The 27274-nt window shown below is 49.3% G+C and overlaps 2 protein-coding genes across 2 annotated transcripts; one reads left to right on the top strand and one right to left on the bottom strand.

The window, feature by feature from the left end:
• Positions 1 to 11610: 11610 nt before the first annotated feature.
• Positions 11611 to 24159, bottom strand: CCS (copper chaperone for superoxide dismutase). The gene is made up of 8 exons (XM_045485955.1): positions 24025 to 24159; positions 23620 to 23692; positions 17312 to 17449; positions 16927 to 17104; positions 16350 to 16410; positions 12219 to 12296; positions 12044 to 12147; positions 11611 to 11929 (listed from the first exon to the last, which is right to left on the bottom strand). Exons 1-8 carry the CDS (start codon positions 24061 to 24063, stop codon positions 11776 to 11778), a joined length of 825 nt encoding a protein of 274 aa, XP_045341911.1. The 5' UTR covers positions 24064 to 24159; the 3' UTR covers positions 11611 to 11775.
• Positions 24160 to 24226: 67 nt separating this feature from the next.
• On the top strand, positions 24227 to 27003 carry CCDC87 (coiled-coil domain containing 87). The gene is given in 2 exon segments (XM_045485954.1): positions 24227 to 26869; positions 26871 to 27003. Coding segments are annotated over 2 exon segments (2553 nt in total). The 5' UTR covers positions 24227 to 24340; the 3' UTR covers positions 26895 to 27003.
• Positions 27004 to 27274: the final 271 nt, after the last annotated feature.

The raw sequence follows: 27274 nt of genomic DNA, 5'->3' as shown, positions 1-27274 counted from the left end.
GGGTGGCTCAGTCAGTCGGTTAAGCGTCTGACTTCGGCTCAAGTCATGATCTCGCGGTTTGTGAATTCAAGCCCCGCATCAGGCTCTGTGCTGACCGCTCAGATCCTGGAGCCTGCTTTGGATTCTATGTTTCCCTCTCTCTCTCTCTGCCCTGCCCCCACTCACACTCTGTCTTTCTCTGTCTCTCAAAAATGAATAAATGAGAAATTTTTTTTTTCAACGTTTATTTATTTTTGGGACAGAGAGAGACAGAGCATGAACAGGGGAGGGGCAGAGAGAGAGGGAGACACAGAATCGGAAACAGGCTCCAGGCTCTGAGCCATCAGCCCAGAGCCTGACGCGGGGCTCGAACTCCCAGACCGCGAGATCGTGACCTGGCTGGAGTCGGACGCTTAACCGACTGCGCCACCCAGGCGCCCCGAGAAATTTTTTTTTAAAAAAACTGCACCACAGCACCTGGTGGCTCAGTCAGTTAAGAATCCAACCCCTGATATGGGCTCAGATTGTGATCTCATGAGGTCGTGGGATCGAGCCCTGCATCGGGCTCTGCACTCAGTGTGGATTAAAACTGCACCAAAAATACTTTGTTTATAAGTGCAATAATTAATAAATAAGTTAAATAAATTATGCTCTAATTATAAACATGTTTTCACCTACAAGGATATCTGGTAGGACTTTTGAAAGTTGTGCAGGTTATAGGACAGTTAGCCCTTCATTTTGCCAGACTATCCTGCACACTGTAGGTTGGCAAGGATCCCTAGCCCTCCCCCCAAAAATGCCAGGAGTCCTCCTGCCCTCATCCAGCATTGTCACAACCTGAAAACCCTCCCTCACAAACTCTCAAAAGTCTCAAATGAGCTAAGTTTGGGTAAAGATTCATTTCTGTAATAAAGCAATATGATAGGAAAAGTCCTTATCTCTTTACCATGAATGGAAGGAAATGTTAGAGAGAAATTCTGTCCTGTAAACTAGAGAAGAGAGCCTAGTCAAATTTACTTATGACCTTTGCCTTAATTGGAACAGCCCAAGTTCTTTGGTTTAATAGGTCATTGTACTAGGCCAAAGGTATCAGGTCCTAATCCCTGGCATCTGGAAATGTTACCTTATTTGGAAAAGGGGTCTTTGCAGGTCAAGTTAAGGATCTTGAGATGAAGAGATTATACTGGATTATTTGAGTAAACCCTAAATACAAGCACATGTATCCTTATAAGAGGGAGGCCGAGGGAGATTTGGCACAGATAAACAGAGGAGACAGTGTGGGGAAGACACAGCAGGCAGAGATCTGAAGATCAGAGTGGTGTGGCCACAAGCCAAGGAATGCCAGCCATCACTCTAAATTGGAAGAGGCAAGGAATGAATATTCCCCTAGAAACCCTGGAGAGAGTATGGCCCAAATGTTACTCTGATTTCAGTCAGTGGTACTAATTTTGAACTTCTGACCTCTAGAACTGTAAGACAATGAAGTTCTGTTGTCATTTGTTACAACAGCCACAGGAAGCTAACAGTCATAAAGTATGTTTTCTTAACAACACGGATGAAGGTATTTTTGCAGCATGGACCTACATGATTTTGTTCTGTATTTGTTCCTCCCTGATAAAGGGTGAGAACTTTTCCCTTTTCAACCTTCTTCCTTCCTGCTGTCTGCCCTGACCTTGTTATGTGTTAGCATGTGAGGAAAAGAGGCTTAACTATGCAACCAAAAGAGGAGAGGGGTGCTAAGAGAAACCACAATTCAGGGTGATGTAGCGTCCTGACACCATGAGCCACTGGGCTCACATGGAACAAGAAACCTCTAGTCTGCTTATTTTAAGAGATAATATCACATCTTTATTGTTCTGGCCGCTACTGGTCAGAACTCTTGTTTACTTGCAGAATTCACCTTAATATAGAATTCAAGAGACAATATCAAGATTGCAAACGAGAAATAGCAATCCAGGGGCACCTGGGTGGCTCAGTCAGTTAAGCATCTGCCTTCTGCTCAGGTCGTGATCTCAGGGTTCTTGAGTTCAAGCCCCACATTGGGCTCTCTGCTGTCAGCTCAGAGCCTGCTTTAGATCCTCTGTCCCCCTCTCTCTCTGCCCCTGCCCCACTCACACTCCCTCTGCCTTAAAAATAAATAAATAAACTTAAAATATAAAAAGAAATAGCAACACAGTCACGTTGCCTAAAAATATGAAGGTAAATCCCGGAAGAAATGGCCAAGGGAGTTGAAAGCTAAAACCTAATAGAACTAGGCTTGACTTTTATGTGCACATATTACTTAAGTAAAAGTAAATATAGAATTTAAAGTATCTTTAGTGAAAATAAAAGAAAATCTACAGGACACAATGGGTATTTGAAAAAGCTTTGAATTAATTTTTAAAGTACTCTACTAAGTTTCTTGTCAAGTAAGGTAAGACTGGAGAACATTTATATTCTGCTGACCTACAAAGCACAGAAACAAAGTGGTCAGAAATATGGGGGAAAGTTCTTACTTAACATTATATTTATACAGATTCTACCTCCTCATGTGGCTAAGCAGCAGCAGAAAGCTTCCTAAGATGGTCACATTTTCTTCCTTAATTCCCTGATGAACAGAGTGAGTGAATGATAGTAACAGTTCACACTGGACACTTACTAAATTTACCAGATGCTATTCTTTGCACAGGCAATCTTATTTGATTTTCACAATAGGCCTGTGAGACTGGCTTGTTGTAATCCCCATTTCACAGGGAAGACTGAGAGGCATTCCCCAAAGTCACAGAGCTAGAAAGTAGTAGACCTGGGATCTGGACCCAAAGCCCAGCTCATCACTATTATGTTTTCCTGGATATATGCATGAATAAAATGGTTAGTAAACATGGCCATACATAGTGTTGATGACACCCAGCAAGGAATTCATTCATTATGTAAAGATGCTTCTATGTACATTCTCAGAGCCAGAAAAAAAAATCTGTCCTTAGAATGTCTTTGATTATGGCCAAAAAAAGAAAGAAAGGCCAACTTCTGATAGATTACTTAGGTTTAATTTAATTAAATAGAGAAGAGGAGAAGAACACTACAAGTGTGTGGGGGCAGGGGGGCAGTTTACACAATTTTCATTGCCTAACTCAGGTAATAAATTCAAGAGATTGTGAAAACATACCTTACAGGCCTAATCTGAATTTAGGAACCACAGTTTGTAAAGCCATTTGTAGGGTTTGGCCTGAGAGTTCCCTGTTAACACAGCAACAATGAAAAAAAAAAAACTTTTTTTAAAAAATATTTATTTATTTATTTTTAACGTTTATTTATTTTTGAGACAGAGAGAGACAGGGCATGAACGGGGGAGGGTAAGGGAGAGGGAGACATAGAATCTGAAACAGGCTCCAGGCTCTGAGCTGTCAGCACAGAGCCCGATGCGAGGCTCGAACTCACGGACCGTGAAATCATGACCTGAGCCGAAGTCGGCCGCTTAACCGACTGAGCCACCCAGGCGCCCCAAAATATCTATTTTTTTGATTGAGAGAGAGAGAGAGAGAGAGAGCGCATGGGCAGGGTTGAGGCAGAAAGAGCGAGGGAGACACAGAATCTGAAGCAGGCTCCAGGCTCTGAACTGTCAGCACAGAAACCAACACAGGGCTTGAACTTGTGAGCCTCGAAATCATGACCTAGCCAAAGTCAGCTGTTTAAACCCACTGAGCCGTCCAAGCACACTACCACAGCAACAATTTAAGAAAGACCCAATTTAAAGGAAAAATCGCCCTCGACACGTGTGGCCTCGGAGGCAAGCAGTCCTAGTCCTGGGGATTCTAACCCCAAATTCTTTTCAGCTGACAAAGTATCCATTTAGTGGATAATCTATCTTAATACTGAGAAGATCTATATTTAAAAATAAACATGATGAAGTAAATGAAACACATAGCAATACTTTTAAGCTCGCAAGTAGATTTTTGTCGTATTTGGAGAAATCTGAATATATTTGGTATTTACAGTGTGTGTCATGGTAAAGAAATGTTGACATACTAGAGAATCTGACAGGTCAGTCTTGGTTTTCTAATTTAAAAGGTGTAATTAAGAAATTGAGGGGCGCCTGGGTGGCTCAGTCGGTTAAGCATCTGGCTTCAGCTCAGGTCATGATCTCACAGTCCATGAGTTCCAGCCCCACATCAGGCTTTGTCCTGACAGCTCAGAGCCTGAAGCCTGCTTCAGATTGTGTCCCCCTCTCTCTTTGCCCCTCCCCCCTGCTCCCACTCTGTCTGTCTCTCTCTCTCTTAAAAATAAATAAACATTAAAAAAAAATTAGGGGCACCTGGGTGGCTCAGTGCCATATTTTCGGATATGTCCAACTTCGGCTCAGGTCATGATCTCAATGTACATGGGTTCGAGCCCCGCATCAGGATCTGTGCTGACAGCTCAGACCCTGGAGCTTTGGATTCTGTCTCCCTTTCTCTCTGCCCCTCCCCCGCTCACGCATGCGCTCTTTCTCACTCTCTCTCAAAAATAAACATTAAAAATTTTTTTTAATTAAAAAAAAGGAATTGACTTCATGATCCAATCACAGAAGCACAAATATTGTATGATTCCACTTACATGAGGTCCCTGGAGTAGTCAAATCCATAGAGACAGAAGGTGGCTGCCAGGTGTTGGGGGAGGGAGAAGTTGGTGTTTAATGGTGAGAGATTCGGTTTAGGGAGACAAAAAAGCTCTGGAGATGAATAGTGACGTTGGTTACACGGCAATGCGAATGTTTGTAAGTCACAAAAATGTACACTTAAAAATGGTTAAAACAGTCAATTTTAGGTTATGTATGTTTTGCCACAATTAAAAAAAAAAAAGGATTTTAGATACTAAAACCAGTAGGCAAAAGTCTGATGAGAAATGGGATATTTATATAGTCTCCAAGTAGCTCCCCACAAAAGATTTACTAATTGCAAAGGAGAAAATTTTAAGGTTCTGTTGGAGAAATGCAAGAGACCCCACCCTAACCAAATGATCCCATTAAACCACAGCAGTAATAAGATATGTCAACATGATATACTGAGAAAGGCACAACTTCACTTCTGTGGTATTGGAACCAAAAAGACGTACCCTCAACCTAATCACAAGAAAATGCACACAAACCCAACCAAAGGATAAGCTACAAAATACCTGACCAGTACCCATCAGGAGTATCAAGCCAAGAAAGCGAACACCAGGAGAGTCTGAGAAACTGTTACAGATTGGAGACCAGGGAGACAGGACAGCTACCAGCAATGTGCCATCCAGGATTTGATCCCAAAACAGAAAGTGATCATTAGCAGTAAAACTGGCAAAACCCGAATCAAGACCTACCTACGGTTCAGTTGCTAGTCTTGTCTCAGCGTTAACTGGGTTTGAAACTGTACTATATGTGCACAAACTAACATGAGAGGGAGCTGGGAGAAGGCAACATGAACTCTCCACTGTTCTTTCTTAAGTAAATGATTGTTAAACATTGAGATATAATTCATATGCCATAAAATTCACCCTTTTAGTGTAGCATTCAGTGGTTCTTAGTATATTCACAAGGTTGGGTAACCATCACCATCATCTAATTCCAGGACATTTTAATCACTCCCAAAAAGCAACTCTGTGCTCGTTAGCTCTCTGTCTGTCCCCTCCTCCCTAGACCCTGGTGACCACAGATCCCTCTGACTTTGGATTTGCCTCTTTCAGACATTTCAAATAGAACCATACAAACATATGCCTCTTGTGCCAGCTTCTTTTTTTTTTTTTTTAATTTTTTTTAACGTTTTATTTATTATTTTTTTTAATTTTTTTTTCAACTTTTATTTATTTTTGGGACAGAGAGAGACAGAGCATGAACGGGGGAGGGGCAGAGAGAGAGGGAGACACAGAGTCGGAAACAGGCTCCAGGCTCCGAGCCATCAGCCCAGAGCCTGACGCGGGGCTCGAACTCCCGGACCGGGAGATCGTGACCTGGCTGAAGTCGGACGCTTAACCGACTGAGCCACCCAGGCGCCCCACCAGCTTCTTATACTTAGCATAAAATATTTTCCAGATTCATCCCACTGCAACTTTTTTGTTAATCTAAAACAATTTCAGAAGAAAATGTTTTTAAAAACTGATTTGGGGGTTGGGATTTTTAGCTAAAATACATAATATTTTTTTTAAGTTTGTAAATTGTACCAGCCTGGTTTCACTGTATTTATCAATTTAAGAGAGAAACACGTTGGGTAGTTTACCTTCAGTCCAGGCATCCTTGGATATTTAAGAGAATTAGATGTGCAAATACAACTTTATTTATTTTTAATTTTTTTTAGATAGAGTGTGGGAAATGGGGGGGGGGGTGGGGAGAGAGAAAGTGGGAAAATGGTCACAGGGAAAGGGAGGGAGAGAATCCCAAGCAGGCTCCATGCTCAGCTCAGAGCCCACGCGGCGACGTCCCAGGACTGTGAGGTCATGACCCCAGACAAAACCAAGAGTCAGTTGCTTAACTGACTGAGCCACTCAGGCACCAACAAATACAATTTTAGTTTTTATTTTTAAAGTTTATTTACTGAGAAAGAGAGAGGGAACGGTAGAGAGAGAGAGGGTGAGAAAGAATCCCAAGCAGGCTCTGTGCTGTCAGCACAGAAACAATGAGATGATGACCCGAACCGAAATCGGATGTTTAACCGACTGAGACACCCAGACGCTGCTCCCCACAAATACAATTTTAAAACTTTGAGGGAACTGCCTGGGTGGCGCAGTCGGTTAAACGTCCGACTTCAGCCAGGTCACGATCTCGCGGTCCGTGAGTTCGAGCCCCGCGTCGGGCTCTGGGCTGATGGCTCAGAGCCTGGAGCCTGTTTCTGATTCTGTGTCTCCCTCTCTCTCTGCCCCTCCCCCGTTCATGCTCTGTCTCTCTCTGTCCCAAAAATAAATAAACGTTGAAAAAAAAAATTAAAAAAAAAAAAAAACTTTGAGGGAACTTATGTTGCAAATGGATATGATTATGTAAGGGAGCCCAATGTATCCAACCTGAGTTTTGTCAAAAAAAAAAAAAAAAAAAAAGGTAAAGAGAGTAGTTTTTATTTTACTCGATTTATAAATAGAATAGTAAGTTTTATAATTTGAACTTAAAGCCTTAAGGAAAACTAAGTTTTAAATGTGTTACTTTAATAAAATTGAATCCTAACTGCATCAGTTTCTTGTGGCTGTTACATCTCAGAATCTTTTTTTTTTATTAAAAAAAATTTTTTTTAATGTTTATTCATTTTTGGGAGAGACAGAGCACGAGTGGGTGAGGAGCAAAGAGAGAGGGGGACACGGAATCGGAAGCAGTCTCCAGGCTCTGAGCTGTCAGCACAGAGCCTGATGCGGGGCTCGAACTCATGGACCATGAGATCATGACCTGAGCCAAAGTCAGGCACTCAACCGACTGAGCCACCCAGGTGCCCCTCAGAGTCTTTAACTTAATCACATCTGCAAAGACTCTTTTCCCACATAAATTCACATTTACGGCTTCCGGGGATTAGGATAGGGATGGTAACATTAGGGAGCATTGTCAGCCAATCCCAATGATTTTTTTTAAGTTTTTATTTCTCTAGAGAGAGAGAAAAAAAGAGAAGGAGCACAAGTGGGAGAGGGGCAGAGTGAGAATCCCCAGCAGGTTCCACATTGTCAGCGTAGATGCAGGGCTTGAACTCAAGAACCATGAGATCATAACCTGCACCGAAGTCAAGAGTCGGACGCTCAACCGACTCAGCCACCCAAGTGTCCCCACAGTAATTTATTTCTAGAAAGTAACCACTAATAGTCTTTTCAGTGCACCAATACCACTAATGTGCATCAAAAACCCAGCGACAGTTCTTTCGTACCAGAATTGTTAGTGCTATTAGCAGGCAATGAGGCCATGGGAACCCTGAGTTCTTTCCTCTTCACCTTAAAGCTGAGCACTGTCTGTTATGGTGCTTCCCTCACCTAGGTGTTTAGGTATAATCTCCTCTTTATCTCTGGCTAAGCTACACCGAGTCCTTCTTGGAAGTAGGTATCATATATGTATTTAAATTTGAGAAGTATGTGGGGCTGGAGGATGATCCTGGACTCTGCTCCTACATCACGATAGAGAACAGCAGGCTGACATACTGCTCTGAGAGCCCTAAGCCAACCATTTTTTAAAAGATGAGACTTTGAGGCGCCTAGGTGGCTCAGTCGGTTAAGTGTCTGACTTCGGCTCAGGTCATGATCTCACAGTCCGTGAGTTCGAGCCCCGCGTCGGGCTCTGTGCTGACAGCTCAGAGCCTGGAGCCTGCTTCGGATTCTGTGTCTCCCTCTCTCTCTGCCCCTTCCCTGCTCATGCTCTGTCTCTCTCGGTCTCAAAAAATAAACATTAAAAAATAATAATAATAAAAAAAACCAGATCTCCAGGGGGCGCCTGGTTAAGCATCCAACTTCAGCTCAGGTCAAGATCTGGCTCAGGAGTTCCAGCCCCACATCAGGCTCTGTGCTGACAGCTCAGAGCCTGGAGCCTGCTTTGGATTCTGCGTCTCCCTCTCTCTCTCTCTCCGCCCCTCCTCCGCTCGTGCTCTTTCTCTCAAAAATAAATAAACATTAAAAAAAATTTAAAAAAAAAACAATTACAAATAAAATACAATAAAATAAAACAGATCTCCAGGCTTCACCCACAGTTTCTGATTCAGTAAGTCTGGAGTGAAGCCCTGAAATTTACATTTCAAACCTTTCCAGGGGATGCTCATGCTGCTGGTCCAAGGACCACAAGAGCCCTCACCTGAGAGCCACTGGTTGTGGAAAAGTCAGAGAAGACAGACAAGAGGAACAGGGAAAAGGATTTTCAGAAGCCAGAGTTGCACTTGCCTTGGGAAACAGCCCCATCTCTTCCAAGGACCACCACCTGCAGCCAGGAGTCCTCAAGAAGAGGTCTGCCACTGCTCCGAGGAGGGACTCCAACGGGGCCCCTGGGCTGGGATTCAGCTGGGGAGAAGTTCTCATACTTGGGAAAACAGAAGTTTCCTTAAATGTTCACAGCTCTCCAAACCCACAGTGTGGAATCCCAGAATGAATGGGATTGCCAGAGGGGAAAACCCAGAGAGAAGAGGGAGGGAGAGACAAGAGGTCCCTAAGACATGGCTAATGAGGTTGGGTGCTGGGCGCTACTGAAAAAAAGTTGTGGCAGAAGAAAAAATAATAAATGGTGGCTGACAAAACAGGAGGCAGAAGGAAGTGTCTGGGTTCGGAGCACCTGGGTGGCATCCAACACTTGATTTCAGCTCAGGACATGATCTAACAGTTGGTGGGTTTGAGTCCCACATTGGGCTCTGCACTGCCTGTTTGGGATTCTCTCTTTGCCTCTCTCTCTGCCCCTCCACCTCCTTGTGTTCTCTCTCTCTCAAAATAAATAGATATTAAAAAAAAAAAAAAGTGTCTGGGTTCCCTGAAATGCAGTGCAAAGCCACTGGAGTTATACACAATGTTGGTGCAGTTCGTGGATGAACAATTTTTATTTTAATTGCTATGTATGCTCTTTTTCTAGCAAACTTCTATTTATGACAAATGTATCTTACTTTCCATACTTTACAAGAGCACGAATAGAGTGGTTAAGAGTATAGACTTGGAGCCAGACCACAAGTCTGAACCTAGACTCTGCCACATTACTGTGTGACCTTACACAAGTTACATAGCCACTCTGTGCTTCAGTTTCCTCATTTGTAATGTGGGATAATAACAGAAGCTGCCGTGCAGTTATCATCTTGAGGATTAAGTGAAGTATTGCATGTAAAATGTTTAGAAAAGAGCCTAGGACTTAATAAATGACTATATGGGTATTACCTAATATGATTACATTTTTAATGAAGCTTAAAAGTGAATAAAACTTTTATTTTATTTTATTTTTATTTACTTATTTATTTTTAAATGTTCATTTATTTTCGAGACAGAGAGAGACAGAGCATGAACGGGGGAGGAGCAGAGAGAGAGAGAGGGAGACACAGAATCCGAAGCAGGCTCCAGGCTCTGAGCCGTCAGCACAGAGCCCGACGTGGGGCTCGAACTCACGGACCATGAGATCGTGACCTGAGCCGAAGTCAGACGCTCAACCGACTGAGCCACCCAGGGGCCCCTGAATAAAACTTTTAAAAAGTATCTGGTAAATGACAGTACAAATGGTTTATGGACATAGCAGAGATTGAGAGGTCACACAAAAATGATGGAATTTGGCAAAGATTTTCACACTGTTCTCCCAGGAGCCCCAGGACTTTTGGGAAGGCCTATAGTCTGGGCTAAGCATCTTTGGCTGCTCTTCTACATATGTGTCACCGTTGGGCCTTCAAGATGTTTGAAGAGTGTTCTGTGGTTTTAAACCAAAGTTTGAACACTACACGTTTAAGAGTTTAGAAGATGGGGGGAAAAAGGTTTAGAAGAGAGAAAAGCTAATGGGGGTGTTGCTCCCTTCGGTTTGTTAAGAGGTTTAGTCATAACAGGGTTAATTCCAGCTGTCACTCCAGAAGGGAGGTGGGAGGAGGCCAGGGGCTGGCTGTGGGCAGCATCCAGGGGCAGCTCTTGCAATGCTCTGGAGGAAGAATAGGGGAGACAGCCTGGGCCCCATGCTTAAAAGGGTGGTTCCCAGGAATCAAGGGAGCTGGAAAGCAACAAGCATGGGTTTGGCAGCATAGGGCAAGAAAGAGCAGGGTTCAAGGGCTGGGGCTGGAGGCAAAGCCAGCAGCCGTGACCGAACAACAGGCAAGGCCGGGGGGAGTGGGAGCAGAGCCAGGCCCATCTTAGCCAAGGCCAGCTAACTGTAAAACCGCCTGCCCGGTTCCAAGAAGGCAGGGTAAGGGGCAGAGTTTGTATTCGGACAGTCCACTGTGTCAAAAAAACCCCGTTTTGTCATGGATGAGCAAGCATGACAAGGTCCAGCGGGGGGAAGGGCAGGGGGGCAAAACGGTAAGTGGGGAGGCCCAGAAACCCTGGCCCCACACATTGGTCCTTGGATATTGGCCATCCCTGTGAGAGGAGGGGCTGGGCTGGGCAGCTTCCAGGGGCCCCATTTGGCCTCGGATGCACAGCCACTGCTCCCTTGACCTCCCATGAGCCACGTTCTGCGCCAAGCACTTTATTAGATTAATTAAGACTCTTTTACTTGTGAGTAATCAACTCAAGCCAGATTAATTTCAAAAGGGGGGAGGGGGCTCTGCATGGGGAAAATCCAGGAGTGTCTCTTGACCGCCCCCCCCTCCCCGGTCAGGAAGTAGCTGGCCACAGGAAAGGCCCAGAGTGGGGACCCTGGAGCGTCTGGCATTATCCAACAACTCTCAGGTTCTCCCTGTGCGTCTGCCTCATCCCTCTCCTCAGCAGACAGTCTTTTTCTGATACTCAGTTGACAAGGCGGGGAGAAGAGGGCCGCCTGCAGCCCCCGTATTCCTATGTTACGGGTCCATCCTCAGGGAGGAACTAAAGCAGGATCTGCCCTGACAGAAATATGAGTGCTGGGGCCCAGCACTGACCCTGAGGAGGAGGACGCAGCCCTCGGGAAGTGTGTGGATTTGAATCCAGTTTTGCTTGGCTCCAAAGCTAAGAGGTGGTCCTCAAAGGGAGGAGACAGGTAGGGGAACCGTGTTCACCAAGGCCATAAAGAGACGTTGTTGGGACACGGACAAAAGCCGACGTTCCGTATGAAAATAAAACTTTAATTTGCCAAGGCGCCATCACAGCAACCCCACACACCCTGTACCCGAGTTCTCCTGGGACTGGGCAAGCAGGGCCTCCCTGCCTGCTCTCTGCAAGTGGAGGTGCTCAGCTGGGAGAACAGTCACACATCCGAGGCTGAGGCCGTGCTCAGAGGTGGGCAGGGGACTTGGCCGGCTCCTTTCGTCCCTCACCAGCGATGGGCCGGTGTCGCTCCTCCCAGATAGTGAGGCCGTCGCAGGAGCAGATCTGCTTGGGGTTCTGGAAAAGGCCAGCGGAGCGCGCAATGATGCCACAGGCCAACCTGAGGAAGAATGTGTGGTCAGGAGCGGGCGCTGTAAACTGGTCTGGGCTCCTGCAGGGCTGCCCGTGCGCCGCTGGCACAGCACAGCCTCCTGCCGGGGGTGGCATCACTCACCTCTCTCCTGAGTTCCCTGTGACCTTGGATAAGGGATGGCCACCCCGGCCCAGGTCGTCTTCTCCCTCATCGATGACCAGGCTTCGGCCAATCACATCCCACACCTTTGAGGGCAGATAACAGCCTCAGACAGCGGACCTGTTAGGAAAGGTCCCCACCCTCTTTTCCACCTCACCTTCAGCTGCTCATCCTCTATCCTGAAGACAGCTCGGCCATCAGTGTCAGCGCAGACATTCCCCAGGTCTCCTCGGTGCTGCGGTGACATACAGGGGTGAGGAGAGGGGCACATGGGGCACAGCCACCAGGTTCTGGCTTCCCAGTATCTGATTCCCCTTCCCCAAAAGTATCAGTGCCCTCCTCTGGGTGCAGTCTGGCAAGATAAGGAATGGCCCAGGACACAGGATGGCAACTAGACACTCCCTCCCTGGGACTGAAATCCTGGCCAGTGACCCCCTTCCTAGGAAGTCATGCCCACTGGACCAGACTGTTTCTCCTACAAGGTTGTCACCCTCCCTGCAACCCAGCCTCAAAAGCCAGGCTGGTTCCTTCTTCTTTACAAGCCCCGTTCTCCAGCCTCTTGTTGACTCTAAGCCCTTGGCGGTCTGCATGCAATTCCCCTGGGCTTAAGTTGGCCAGGTTTGGCTTCCTGACCACAGGAAGCAGCCAGCACTGGTCCCTGACTCCCAGCCTCCAGGAACACAGAGAAGAAACACAGGGAGCAAGGAGCCTATCCTGCCCTCTCCCAGAAGTTGGCTCTGCCTACCTTTTCCCTTTGCAGGTAATAAAAAATGTCCTAACACATATACCAAGCACTTCCTCCATCAGACACACTTTGCTGGCATGCTGTAGCGTGCACATGCAGTCCTCACCCTCAAGGAGCTCGAAGCATGGTGGGGAGACAAGACGTCGAACAGACTAGCGATTATGAAACACAGAGTTAGTACGGCAGTGAGTAGGTTTGCAGGTGACTGGACCTTACTGGTAAGTCACAGAAGCCCACGTCTGTACAGATAAATTGTGCCCAATCGGACGCTTTAGGCAGAAGCAAGTGCCTGTGCCTGTGCGGGCTGGTGCACATGGCTTTGCTGTGAAGAATGGTCACAAAGCATGTCACTGGGGGACGGGGGTGACAAGCAGCAAGAAGTGCCACTTCTGCTTTATCTTGTTTTCCAGAGAGACATCTGCTGCTTACACCTGGCACTTTTTGTTATCCTGCAGTGGGGGCCTTTATGGCAGAAAGATCAAGGAAGGGGAGGTGATACTGAGCCTTGAGGAGCATCTTCAGGATTGGGCTGAGAGAGCAAGCAGCCTAGCAATACGGCTCAAGAGGCATGACCCAGCAGCACTATCCACTCCTGCCCCTGCACTTGGGCAAGTAGAACTGGGCCGCAGGGCCTTGAATGTCACACCAAGCAGCTGGCCAGGGTCTATGCCCTTAGGTGCTGGGGAGCCAAGAAGGGCTTTGGGCAGGGGCATGGCATGGTTACTCTGTGCTTTGGGGCAACCTTTAGCACAGCGCATGAAGAGGAAGGATTGGGGGGAGGCAAGAGAAGGGAAGGCAGCTTGGGGACCAGTTACGAGAGGTGCAAAGGGACAGCCAGGCTCTGGTGTAAACCCCCACACTGAATTCACTTCCAGCTGGGCAAAAGCAGATGCAGAAATCCAAAAGGAACTTGTCAGTCACCATGGCAGCCTTGGCAGCCCAGCTCTTGCTCAAGTCTTTATCTCCATCAAGGACCTGTGGACAGTAGAGCAGCTGGCCCCAGCCCCTTCCCATCCCCCGCCCTGAGGGGGCCTGGGCTACAGCAAGGCTGCAAGTTGGTCTCTCACCCTTCCGGTCTCCACTCCCTAACAGACATAGTGCTGCCAGTTCCCAACTGCTCCCTGTTGGTTCATGCCGCAGGGCCTCTGCCTATGGAGTCGCCCCCACCCCCACCCCCACCCATCTGTGCCTGACATTCCCACTCTCTGTTCTTCACCTGCTTAATTCTTGCGCAGCACCTTGCAAGGCTCGAGGTGCTCTAAGATGCACCTTCCCTGTACTGACGTCCCTCTGTGTTCTTCCACTGTGCACGTGCTAGACTTAGCATCACTTACTAGGCTAGGTTACAAAGATAGAATGGTTCCGTCTTGGATGCCCTCTGTTGCGTACTCGCTCTGGGGGAAGCCCAGCTGCCCTGTTGTGAGCTGCCCTAGGAAGAGGCCCACGTGGCAAAGGACTGATGTCTCTGGCCAACAGCCAGGGAGGACCCAAGGCCTGCCAACAGTGACATGAGCCTTGTGATGATTGCAGCCCCAGCCAACACCTTGATTATAGTCACCCCAAGCCAGAGGCCCCCAGCTAAGCTGCACCCATGTTCCTGCTCCGGAGAAATGGAGATGAATGCTTGTTGTTTTAAACCCCCAAGTTGGGAATGATTTGATTCACAGTGATAGGTCACTGCTACACGGGGCACAAACACAGCACCACACAGTGGACCCGACAGAAACCCTTCTCTGGCTTCCCAGGGTGGGAGGGGAAAGGAGTCAAACTTTTGACCATCGGAAATGTGAGGGAGCTGTCAAAAGTCCAAGAAATCAGGTACATGAGTTAAGAAACATGTACCATAGCTTCATTTGTCCTGTGGCAGAAGGCTACAAACCTTCATCAGATAGAAATTACAAATCCAGGAAGCCTGTGAGTCCTGGGAGGGTGTAAAGAGGGGCTGCCAGGTCCTGGGAGAGGGACCAGGCCCCAGAGCCTGCCCTGGTACTGAATCTCCGAATGCAGAGGGAACACATACCCCAGAAGTGAAGGAGATGTGACCGGGTGTTAGGAAACATTAAATCCCTGAGTGAGGGCAATCATCCTGGATGACACCCAGGACAAAGGTTTAATTCAGTCTTCAACACCTTCTCTAACATTCACTAATCTCCACATAAAGGAGAAAAAGCAGGCCTTCCTCAGTTCTCAGACCTTGCAGGCCAGAACCCAGCAGGACTGCACTAACGTTTAGTTGGCCTCCAATGGTCATTTTTGCAATGACCCTGCTCTTATGGCTACAAGTACCGGTTTTCCATTCTCTGTGGCAGTATTAGGTTTCTTGTTAAAAATAAACCGACCTTAATTACATGAAACGATGTCTTGATTTGCTTCAAAATAATGGTGGAGAAAGGCTGGAGGTGTAGATGAAAAATGACTGGCCACGGGGCACCTGGGTGGCTCAGTCGGTTAAGCGTCCGACTTCGGCTCAGGTCATGATCACACGGTTTGTGAGTTCAAGCCCCATGTCGGGCTCTGTGCTGACAACCTGGAGCCTGGAGCCTGCTTCAGATTCTGTGTTTCCCTTGCTCTCTGCCCCTCCCCGACTCATGCTCTGTCTCTGTCTCTCAAAAATAAACATTAAAAAAAAAAAACAAAAAACACTGGCCATGAATTGGTCACTGTTGAAACTGGGTGATAGGGACACGGGAGTTTAGGACAAGTTTCTCTCCTTTGGAATGTTTGAAACCTTCCATGATAGATTATAGCATTAAAAATAACCCAATCTGGGGCGCCTGGGTGGCTCAGTCGGTTGAGCGTCCGGCTTCGGCTCAGGTCATGATCTCACGGTCCGTGAGTTCGAGCCCCACGTCAGGCTCTGTGCCGACAGTTCAGAGCCTGGAGCCTGCTTCAGATTCTGTGTCTCCCTCTCTCTCTGCCCCTTCCCCGCTCATGCTCTGCCTCTGTCTCTCAAAACTGAATAAACATTAACAAAAATTAAAAAAAAAATAATAACCCAATTTACCTAAGGAAAAACCTGAGTTAACTTACAGGAAACTGTGGAATAACTAACAGAACAAGCAATACTCAGATAAGCAAAAACCAAGGCAGCATAGAACTCACTGCCGACGGGAAACAATTCTCTGGTGAAAAACAAAACTCCAAGCTGGGAGTTGCACCATCAGAAACGGCCTTTTTAGTTCAGGCAAAATCTTCAACTTCCACACCTTCAGTTCTCCAGAAAGCTTTCTCCCACTGCCCATGTCCTTGGGTTCAGGCTGGATCGGGTGCTTGCCCTGGGCTCCCGGGGCCTCCCACAGGCTCCTGCAAGGGTCATCTCACTGCTCTGCCACCATGGGGTCCTCAAGGGTCTCCCTCACCAGACTGTGAGCTCTTGGGGTCAGGCCTCAACCACAGGGAGGGTCAATGTTTCTAAATTGGAACCAAATAAAATGAGGGGACCCCACCAAAATGGAATTGTCTGCTAACGCCCCAGGAGCAACCTGCCCTGCCTGAGGCCTCGGGCCCCCTTGCAGCCTAAACTTCACCCAGATGGACACTTACCCGGTCAGAGTCCTCGGGGCCCCCATGAGATGCTCCATCAGGGTTAAAGTGGTCTCCACAGCTAAGAACAAAAGGTAAGCAGGAGGGCAGCAAAACAGTGGCTCGCAGGCCATCCTCTCTATTTATTTCACCCACTCACTCAGCAAACAGACTTACTCTGTACCAGGCTCTGGGTTGAGGGCACTGAGAAGAATCAGATGTGGGTTCTGCCCTCAATAAACTTTTGGGGGAGACACAGATGAGTAAGCAACTAATTGCATCGCAGCATGACAAACACCATGACATGGAGACCTGCCCTTCTGTGTCTAGTAGGAGTTACTTCCTTCTCAGAGGCAGTAAGGTGGCTACGAGCAGGAATATCAAGGTTCAAATCCCACCCTACCATGTACATGCCCTGGGGCCTTTGACTGAGCCTCAGTTTCCTCATCTGTAGACTGGGTGTGTGTGTACGTGCCTTACAGTACTTGTGAGGAACAAGTGTGAAAGCCTGTGTAGATGGCCGAACACAGCCTCTGCACGGAGTGGGTGCACAACTGGGGGAATGAAGATGCCACCGGGGAAGTTACAGATGACTTACCTGCTGCAGTTCCCTGTGAGGTCCCCAAACTGATGGACGTGGAGTCCGTGCGGCCCAGGCTCCAGGCCATCAATGGTCCCCTCGATGAGGCAGCGCTCGGGGGTCAGCTGTAGGAAGCGCACCACCCCTTGCACAGGGCCAGGCCCCTCCAGAATGGCAACTGCTGCCCCCAGATTCTCTGCAAGGTATCAAGACACCTGGGCTGGCTCGCCACCTCAGCCCCACACCTTCATCAGCTCAAAAAGGGGAAGGAGAGAGCCCCGCATAACTCTCATGCCTTCCCCAAGGCCACCTGAACCCCCAACCCCCAAATCCTACGGTTTAGATGTGTACCAGCCCCCTCCCTCCCAGAGAAGCCAAGGCCAGGGCTGTAGCGGCTACTCACGCAATAGGCCACTGCCCATGCCCTTGAGCACCGCCTGCCGCCCTGTGCCTTCTAAAAGGGCCTGCACCTCCTGGCTGGGCAGGGTGGTCTGCACCAGGACCATCTGGTTCTCCAACTGCACCTCCACACTCTGGACACCTGTGGGGAGAGGGGGGGCACGGGCAGCAGAGGGCTGACACCCCATCCTCATCTTCACCAACCTCCCCACGGCTGGAGGCAAGCTGGGAAGCTGCCTGCTGGCTGTTAAAGGCCCTCAACCTCTCTGAGTCTGTGTCTTTATAAATAAAGTGGGGATAATGCCACCTCACCTCCAGGGTTATCGTGTGTCCCTGTTATAAGCCAGGAGTTATTTGTAACTTAAGAAACACAGGTAATTACTTAAGATGTTTTCATAAAAGTGGGCCATCAGTATTTCATTATTTATGATAGCCCAGAGGAGAAAACAACCCACATGCCCATCAACTGATGAATGTGCATCCAGGGGCGCCCGTGTGGCTCAGCCGATTGAGCGTCCAACTTAGGCTCAGGTCATGATCTCATGGTTCATGGGTTCAAGCCCCACATCAGGCTCACTTCTGTCAGCGTGGAGCCTGCTTCGGATCCTCTGTCCCACCCCTCCCCAACCCCGTCCCTCCTCCGCTGGTACTATCTCAAAACTAAACAAACATTAAAAAAAAAAAAAAAAAAGGAAATGTGCATCAATACAATGGAATATTTCTCAACCATAAAGAGATAAAAAGGAATCAAAGGGCTGATAATGCTACCACAGGGATGCACCTAGAAAATATCATGTTAAGTGAGAACCAGTCACAGAAGACCACACATTAGATGATGCCATTATGGACAAAACGTCCAAAATAGGAAAACCTATAGAGACAACAGATTGGGGGGTGGGGGAATAGGAGGGTGATCGCCAAAGTGTACAATTCCTTCATGAGGGGATGAAATGTACAATTGATAGTGGTGATGGCTGCACAACCCTGATCATATTAAAAACCACTGAATTGTAGGGGCGCCTGGGTGGCGCAGTCGGTTAAGTGTCCGACTTCGGCCAGGTCCGTGAGTTCGAGCCCCGCGTCGGGCTCTGGGCTGATGGCTCAGAGCCTGGAGCCTGTTTCCGATTCTGTGTCTCCCTCTCTCTCTGCCCCTCCCCCGTTCATGCTCTGTCTCTCTCTGTCCCAAAAATAAATAAACGTTGAAAAAAAAAATTTAAAAAAAAAAACCCACTGAATTGTATACTTAAAATGGGTATACTTTAGGATATCTGAATTACCTCTCAACAAAACTGTCACAACATCTAAAAGGGGGGGGCTGGGTGGTTAAATGTCAGACTCTTGGTGTGGGCTCCGCTCAAAATCTCACATTTCGTGACATCGAGCCCCATGTCAGGCTCCACACTGACAGCACGGAGCCTGCTTGGGGTTCTCTCTTTCCTTCTCACTCTGCCCCTGCTCCTGTTCTCTCCCTCTCTCTCAAAGTAAATTAATTTAAAAGGGCGGGGGGCTGGGGCACCTGGGTGGCTCAGTCGGTTGAGTGTCCAACTCTTGATTTTGGATCAGGTCATGATTCCAGGGTCAAGAGATTGAGCCCTGCATTGGGCTCTGTGCTGAGAGTGGAGCCTGCTTGAGATTCTCTCTCTTTCTCTCCCTCTGCCCCTCCCTACTGCGTGCACATGTGCTCCCTCCCTAAAATAAAATAAAATAAAATAAAATAAAATAAAATAAATAAAAGGGGAGGTGCTATCACCATCATCATGAGAGCTAACATTTCCACACATGTACTGTGGGCTTTTTATACTCTACCCATATTAGCTCATTTGATACTCAAGTAACCCTGTGAGGTGGGTACTAACATCCCTGTTTTACAGATGAGAAAACTGCAGAGACTTAAGAACCTTGCTCAAATGCACGGTGTAGTAAATCAGGGAACTGGAATTCATCTCAGGCAGCCTAGCTCTGGAAACCTGCCCAGACACTCCGCTCACCCTGAGAAGCAGCCCCTCCTCTGTCCTCCTGTAGGAGCTCCCTTTTCCCCCAAGTAACTCACGCTGCACCTGCTTACAGTCCCCTGTGAGTGCAGGAGCTCTGTGTGGTCCACAGGGGTCAGCCTCCAAAGTCAGTGTGTCTCAGGTGCCCTCCAAATCCCTGAAGTGACCCTATGTACACACAGACTGCGGGATGACTGACCCACGCCTAGCTTTGAGGGCCACTGAGCCGACTCAAAGAAGGAAGAGAAGGGGCTTCTCTTTCACTCAGATATTTGGCCCTCCCAAGCCTTTCAAGAGAGCTCTCAAACCCTTAGCCAGCACACGGGTGATGGGTTGGGAACTATAATGCAGCTTTCACCTGCAGGACTTCCACCATTCTGCTTTCAACTTAGTAAATGTGTCCATTGCTCTGCAGGGTAAAGCCCAGGGGAGCCGTGGGCCATCCAGAGAACAAAGGTTAAATAAGCCATTTCACCCTTTTGAGCTGGTGCCCTGTGAACTGAAAGCTACACGAACTACTGGTTTTCCCTTCATCTTTGGTTTCCCTCCTCCATATTCTTTCAACAAATGTGTGCTAGGCATGGAGGAGGCCAGGGTCAGGAAAAGCGCTGGTCCTTGTCCTCAGGGAGCTCACAGGCTGTGGGAGAAGCCAGACTCCGAAACCAGACTCCCTGTGGATTAACCATCAGGCAGAGATGGGAATAACAGCCCAGGGGGCAAAACTGGGAAATGCTATCAGGGAGAGGTAGCACCTAAGACACAGGAATCTCTCTCACAGGCTTGTGTCTTCGGATCCCCTGCAGCAGCAGCGACACTGTTGGGGGAGCGGGGGAGGGGCAGAATTTGTAAGACATCAGACGAACACATGCATCCCCTCTCCTGCAAGTACAGGGTGACTCTGTGAGAAGAAAACCCTCCAATTACCAAACTGGCCCTCACTTCAAACAAAACTTTATCCTGAGCCACCAGGTAGCCTGTGAAGCGTTGGGCGCTCTGGGTCCACTTAGAGATGCCTTTGGATGCCAATGGCTGCAAAGGGGGTACAGGGAGGGTAATGGGGGAACTCTTGTGGTCTGACTCCAGGGTACGCCAAGAGCTGTGCTCTGTCTGACACACATCAGGATCATGATACTGTCCTCATCTGGCAGGTGAGGAGACGAGGCCGGGAGGGGGGCACCACTGGCTTGGAAGGCAGCCTGTCCAGCCCCAAAGCTGATGTTTGGTCCCCTTGCCCCACAGAAAGTAAGGTTGAGCCCCTAAGGCTGATGTTCTGAGGCTCCTGGGGCTCAGATAAGCACACAGTGTGAGGAACTTTTTTATTTGCCTTAATTGACCAGCATACACTAAGCACCTGCCACGTGCCATGTTCCAGGCAGTGCAAATACACAGGGAACAAGTCAGGTCACATCTCTGACCCATGAAATGGCACGTGTTCCAGTGCAGGGACACAAATGCCCAATACACACACAACAGAGTTTCAGATAGTGAAAAGCGTGATCAATGAAACAGGTGATGGGAACAAATGCGGGCCAAGCCACTTAGACTGGTCAAGGAAGGTCTCCTTGAACCTCTAAGTGAAGGCCTGAATGTAGTCAGGTAAGAGTATTCCAACAGAGGGAACAACGCTGGCAAAGACCTTGAGGCAGGAACAACACTGACATGTTCTAAGAAGAGAGGAAGGCCAATGTGGCTAGAGCTGAGAGTAAACAGATACAGGGTGCCAGCGTGGCTCAGTTGGTTAAGCATCCAATTTTGATTTTGGCTCAGGTCATGATCTCAGGGTCATGAGATTTAGTCCTGCTTTGGGCTCCGCACTGGGCATGGACCCTGCCTAAGATTCTCTCTCTCCCTCTGGTCCTTCCTTCCCTGCTCATGCATATTCTCTCTCTCTAATAAATAAATTAAGTAAGTAAGTGAATAGTTAGATATGAAGCTGTAAGTGGAGACCAGTCAAGCAAGGCCCAAAAGGAAAGAATCTGGATTTTAATTTTTTTTTTTAATTTTTTTTTTTCAACGTTTATTTATTTTTGGGACAGAGAGAGACAGAGCATGAACGGGGGAGGGGCAGAGAGAGAGGGAGACACAGAATCGGAAACAGGCTCCAGGCTCTGAGCCATCAGCCCAGAGCCCGACGCGGGGCTCGAACTCACGGACCGCGAGATCGTGACCTGGCTGAAGTCGGACGCTTAACCGACTGCGCCACCCAGGCGCCCCGTGGATTTTAACTTTAATGCAACGGGAGGCCACTGGGAGAAGCCACAGTGTATAGTGGTTAAGAATGTGGACTCTGGGAGTACCTGGATGGCTCGGTCGGTTAAGCGTCCAACTTCGGCTCAGGTCATGATCTCACGGTCCGTGAGTTCGAGCCCCGTGTCGGGCTCTGTGCTGACAGCTCAGAGCCTGGAGCCTGTTTCGGATTCCGTGTCTCCCTCTCTCTCTGCCCCTCCCCTGTTCATGCTCTGTCTCTGTCTCAAAAATAAATAAACGTTAAAAAAAAAAAATGTGGACTCTGGAGTTGGAATTCTGAGTCTGCCACATACTAGAGGTGTGGCCTTAGCCAAGTTACTCAACCTCTCTGTCGAGTTTTCTATTCAGTTTGTTCATCTGCAAATGGAGATACTACTACCTTCTTCAGAGAAATATTAAAGGCCTAAATGAGCAGTGCTTGGCCCATGGGACGCTCTCAAACATTATTACTTCTGGAGGATTTTAAGTAGGGCAGTGATATCATCTAAGTCACAATTTTAAAAATCACCTTGGCTTTTGTATGGAAAAGCTATTGGAGGGGGCTACAGAGGCAACAGGGAGCACAAAGATGAGGTTCTTGTGTGGTTCAGGGAGAGCTAAGGTGACCTGGATTGGTGTGAAGGCCAATGTATGGAAAAAGAGAGGCTAACTTCTGAATATATTTTAGATATACAGCAGACAAGACTTTCTGATGGACTGGCTTCCATGCAAGTGGGTTCCTCTTCTGGGGTCTCCTAAGAGCTGATTCTCTGTTTCTCAAGTGGGAGGGCCCCAGTGGGAAGCTCCCTGTAACTATGCACTTCCTCAACTCTTGACCTTGGTCTGAACCAAGAAGGCTGGCTCCCCAGCTGAGCAAGATTCAGTGCAGCTGGTGCAGAGTGAGGCCAGGCCAGCCCTTGTTTAGCTCAAAGCCTAGTAAGAAAGAAAACATAAGGCCACTGGGAACTCTAGGACGTGTGACAAGGATTCAAGGAAGTGAGCCTTGGGCTTGGAGCTTCTCCCACTTATTTACGAGAAGAGCAGAACCCTCTTCTCCAAAGCCCCAGGCCTCCCAGAGAGGGCAAATCTCTCTCTCTCTCTCTCTCTCTGCTTCAATATCTGTCCCCGAATGCCTCTGCCCAATCAGATTGCCACCTGTAAGCCCTTCCTCTCATAATTTCTAAGATTTAGTGAGCTCTCGCTACATGCCAAAGATTTTTCTAAAGTGCTTTACATGTATTAACTAACTTATTCTTCATGACAGTCCTGAAGAGTAGCTTATGGCCATTTAAATGCTGAAGAAACAGGCCCAAGTAGTAACATGCATGAAGTCTAAGTGCCGTTCAGTGGCAAAGAGGAGATCTGACCACAAACATTCTGACTCGAGAGCACATACCCTTACCCACTACTGCTGCCCTATACAGGCTAAGTGCCATCACTGCCCTAGCTTCAGAACCCATCTCATTCATCTCCTCTCAGAACTGCTCTTCCATGAGCAAGGCTTCCATGCTTATCATTACCTGAGGGCAGACTGTGTCTGAAACATTTGTGAACACTTCTCCCTAAAAAGCCCTCAGTGTCTGGTCCATACCTGCTGAATGACTGGATGAACATTTACCAGAATCAAAGGAAGGCAGTTCCCAGTGCCTTTGCCCTCTCAGATATTTCTGTTGTGCAAGGTCACCTCCAGACCAGTTAACTGGCTTATAAGAATCAGGAGCTGCATGGGATGGAACACGGCCAAGGCTGCTGTTTGCGTTGTCAAGATTATGCTGTTGGGCAAGCAAGAGCCGCCGCCGTATCCAGGGAACGCCCTCTGTAGGTGGGGCTATCTATCCTCTGCCTAGCTCCTCATTCCCTGGGCACCTGAGATGCACAATACCAGTGTGTCAGGGCCGGTAGAGGGCTCTGGCAGGGCAGGCTTGAGATCTGTACTCTAGGCTCTGCCTCTGCATCTCCGTATGACTCTGAGAACATTCCTTCCTGTCTCTGGGTCTCAATTTCTACACCTGTAAATGGGAGTAGGGTTGGTCCAAGAGACTTGCCGGCTCCTTCCAGAGGCCTCAAGACTGTCCGCAGTTTTTCTGGCTCTTACCTGCCACCCCTTGTAGGGACGTGCGCACCGCGTCCACGCAGCTCTCACAAGTCATCTGCACCGCGAACTCCAGCTGCAAGGGCGTCAGGGACGCGCAGATGAGAGCTGGGGACCCCTTCTGCGTGACCCTGCTTCATTACCTCCCCTATGGCCGTCCCGAAGGCCTAGGAAAACGTCTTCACGTGACCCCTCCTCAAGCGCCCTCATTATCAGTCATGATCGTTCCGGGACCAACACCCCAACCCTCCAACGTCAACGCCAAGAGCCCCGCAAGTCTCGAAGCGGTTTTCCGGGGAGGTCCCAGGCCCCGCCCCAGGTGCCTACTCTTTCCCTTCTTCCTGCGTTAACCCCGGGGTCCGAGGCTCTCTGCCCAGAGAGGCTCCCACACGAGGCCTCGACCCTCACCGTGCAGGCGGTCCCGCGGTCCCCGGAGTCCGAAGCCATCCCGGACCCAGTCACCTGCCAGAAGACCTGAACTGCTCGAGGTCTCAGATGCAAGCCTCCAACTGCGTCGCGGAGAGGCGGGGCCTCGGAAGTCACATTTTGCCCCGCCTCCTGGTGCGCGCGCACGTAACACCCCTCCCGCACGTCTAGCTTTGGCACTCACCGGCTGCGCAGGCGCACTCGGGCCATCCGAACCCTGGTTGCCTTAGTGACCCCTGGTTGCCTTAGTATCCTCCGGCGCTCTTCTGGCCAGACCTCCTGTGCCGCCAGCGCTAAAATGGAGCCCTATAAGCCGGACCCCGAGCTCCAGCGGTTTTACCAGCGGTTGCTGTGTCCGCTGTCGCTCTTCCCCCGCAAGGCGACATGCTCAGAATCTCAGAAGCGCCTTCCGCCGGAGGTGCCGATGCTGCTGCCCTTGCCGGTCTCACGGCTGACGGCGGAGTCTCTGTGCCGCCAGGTGGCCGAGCGGCTGGCCAATAGTGGGCTGGCGGTGCGCGTGCCTACCGAAGGTCGTCTCCGTTTCACTCAGGTCATCCTGGACGAGCTCAAGTGCAGCTGGCAGGAGCCTCCCCCCGAACCTAGTCTGAACCACTTGAACAACCAGAGACTGCGAAAGCGACTCCAGGTCTACGTGCTGCTCAGCAGTGAGCAGCTCTTCCTACACTACCTGCACCTGCTGAACACCATGTCGACCCCCGCAAGTGTCTTCACCGAATCAGCCACGCTCACCCGTTTAACCGCCAGGCTCGCCAAGGACTGCACAATCTTTCTTACCAGCCCTGAGGTCTATCATTGCTTGTTCGCCGACTTCCTCACCCTGCTGAAGATAGAGCAGGCCCACCGCGGCATGCACAAGCTGCGCCCTGTAGGCTCCACCGGGGGTTTCAAGCTTTTCCCTAGCCCATTGCTTCACAGCTCCGGCTTCGCCCAAGTACCGTGCTGCACCCTCAACCTGAACTGTCTCATCCAACTCAGCCGCCCGCGGGAGTTTCTCAGTGAGCCTGAACTGGATCCACTGAAGGAACTGAAGTCCATCCCGCAACTGAAGAAGAAGAAGCCTCTCCAATGGCTGTCCTCTGTGCAGAAGAAGAGAGAAAGCGACTTCAGTTCCGCACCCATTGTGTCACCGCGCAGGTACTCTGTGACTCCCACCAGCGGGGCTCCCCCTACCTCCCACTGGCCCCTCTGCTCCCAGTTACAGAGGGGCCAGTCCATGCCCTCTCTGCGGGAGGGCTGGAAGCTAGCAGATGAATTGGGCGTCCCTCCACTCCCCCCTCGCCCCTTAACCCCGTTGGTCCTGGCTCCAGAGAGCAAACCAGAGCTGGCAGGGGACACGGTGGCTGAGGACCTGAAGCAGATGATAAATAACATGAAATTGGAGAGGACTCACTACTCATCACTGGACACAGGCCTGCCCCCACTCCTAGGGGCCCTGACCCACCGCCCAGCTGCAGCACATCGCCTGGAGGAGCTGCAGAGAATGTTGAAGGGCATTGAAGAGGAAGAAGCCACTGGGCAGTGGGGCCTCCAGTGCCCCAAATCCCTTCCATTTCAACCACAGCCGGTGACTGTTACTTTGAAGCTAGGAAATCAGGTTGTGGTCCAAGCAGCTGCTGTGCAGGTCTCTGAGAGAAACTTTTTGGACTCCTTCCACGTTGACAGGGCTGGAGTTCTATACAACCACCTGGCTGGTGAACTAGAACCCAAACTTATTGAGGAAATGGATGTTGGTTGCTTTGTTGGCAATAACATCAGGGAGGTCTACAAGGAGTTGATGAGCCGTGTCTCTCTTGACCACTTCTCTTTTGACCAGGGACCCCTCATTGAGCCTGCAGCCAATAAAGACTGGTCAACGTATCTGTCCTCAGCCTTTCTACATCAAGAAAAACAGCATCGCGTCATCAATCCCAAGTTAGCTGGACTTTATTCCCAGAGAGCAAACATTTTACAGTCCACCTCTGATAAGATATCCTCCCTCACATCACTGCAAGCAAGCAAAGGCTGGGAGAAGTGGTCAAACAAAGCCTCATGGGTGAACTGGTGGAAAGCCACCTTGTCTGTGAGTGACTACTTCAAGTACCTCACCAGCCAGGAGACAGATTTCCTCCACGTCATCTTCCAAATGTATGAAGAGGATGTTCCTGTGGTGGTCAAGGCCCCTGTCAAAGAGTCCATAAAGATTCGGCGCCCACCTCCCTTGCAGGAAGATGAAGAACCAGACTTTGTGCCAGGAGAGTGGGACTGGAACACCGTGCTGGGGCACAGGCTAGGAACTAAGAGGAGCGGCGCCCTGGGAGAACCCTACAAAATCCTGAATCTGCAGAAGCGTCTGGAGCGGCTGTGGTCCATGCTTGAGGTCCCTGACAAGGATCGGCTGGACATGGCCATCAAGTACAGCTCCAACGCTCGTCTGAGGCAGCTGCCTTCGTTGGTGAGTGCCTGGGAGCAAGCCCTGAAACCCATTCAGCTGCGGGAAATGTTGATGGGGAAACTGGAATGGTTTGAGCGACAAGCCTCTGACCCCAACCGCTTCTTCCAAAAGACTGACATGGACCTGAGTCGCCTCCTGGAGGAGAATCAGTTCCGCAGCCACCTACACAGAAAGATCAGTCTAGTGCAGACCCCTCTGGCTTCCCTCCTGGAGGAGATTGAGTTAGTTTTTGGTGAGCCAGTGACCTTTAAGGGGCGGCGATACTTGGACAAGATGAAGCATGACAAGGTGGAGATGCTCTACTGGCTACAGCAGCGGCGACGGGTCCGCCACCTGGCCCGGGCTCAGAAAGCCTCCCACCAGCCAGGGCTGTTCCAGAAGCTCAGCAGCCAGCCTCTAATAGCTCCTGGGAATACTCCCATTATTCTTTGACAAGGCCAAGTGCCCTCACATCCCCCCCTCACCCCCAAGCATCCAGCAGATCCTCCAGACCCCTTGGGTGCTTTAGAAGATATAGGAGTGCACGGGGCACCTGGGTGGCGCAGTCGGTTAAGCGTCCGACTTCAGCCAGGTCACGATCTCGCGGTCCGTGAGTTCGAGCCCCACGTCGGGCTCTGGGCTGATGGCTCAGAGCCTGGAGCCTGTTTCCGATTCTGTGTCTCCCTCTCTCTCTGCCCCTCCCCCGTTCATGCTCTGTCTCTCTCTGTCCCAAAAATAAATAAACGTTGAAAAAAAAAATTAGAAGATATAGGAGTGCAGGATTCAGGAACATTGTTTTCC

The sequence above is a fragment of the Leopardus geoffroyi genome, chromosome D1 (genome assembly GCF_018350155.1).
Source record: "Leopardus geoffroyi isolate Oge1 chromosome D1, O.geoffroyi_Oge1_pat1.0, whole genome shotgun sequence".
Lineage (NCBI taxonomy): Eukaryota > Metazoa > Chordata > Mammalia > Carnivora > Felidae > Leopardus > Leopardus geoffroyi.
Note: the sequence above shows the minus strand (reverse complement) of the source record. Positions and strands in the feature narration are given on the sequence as shown.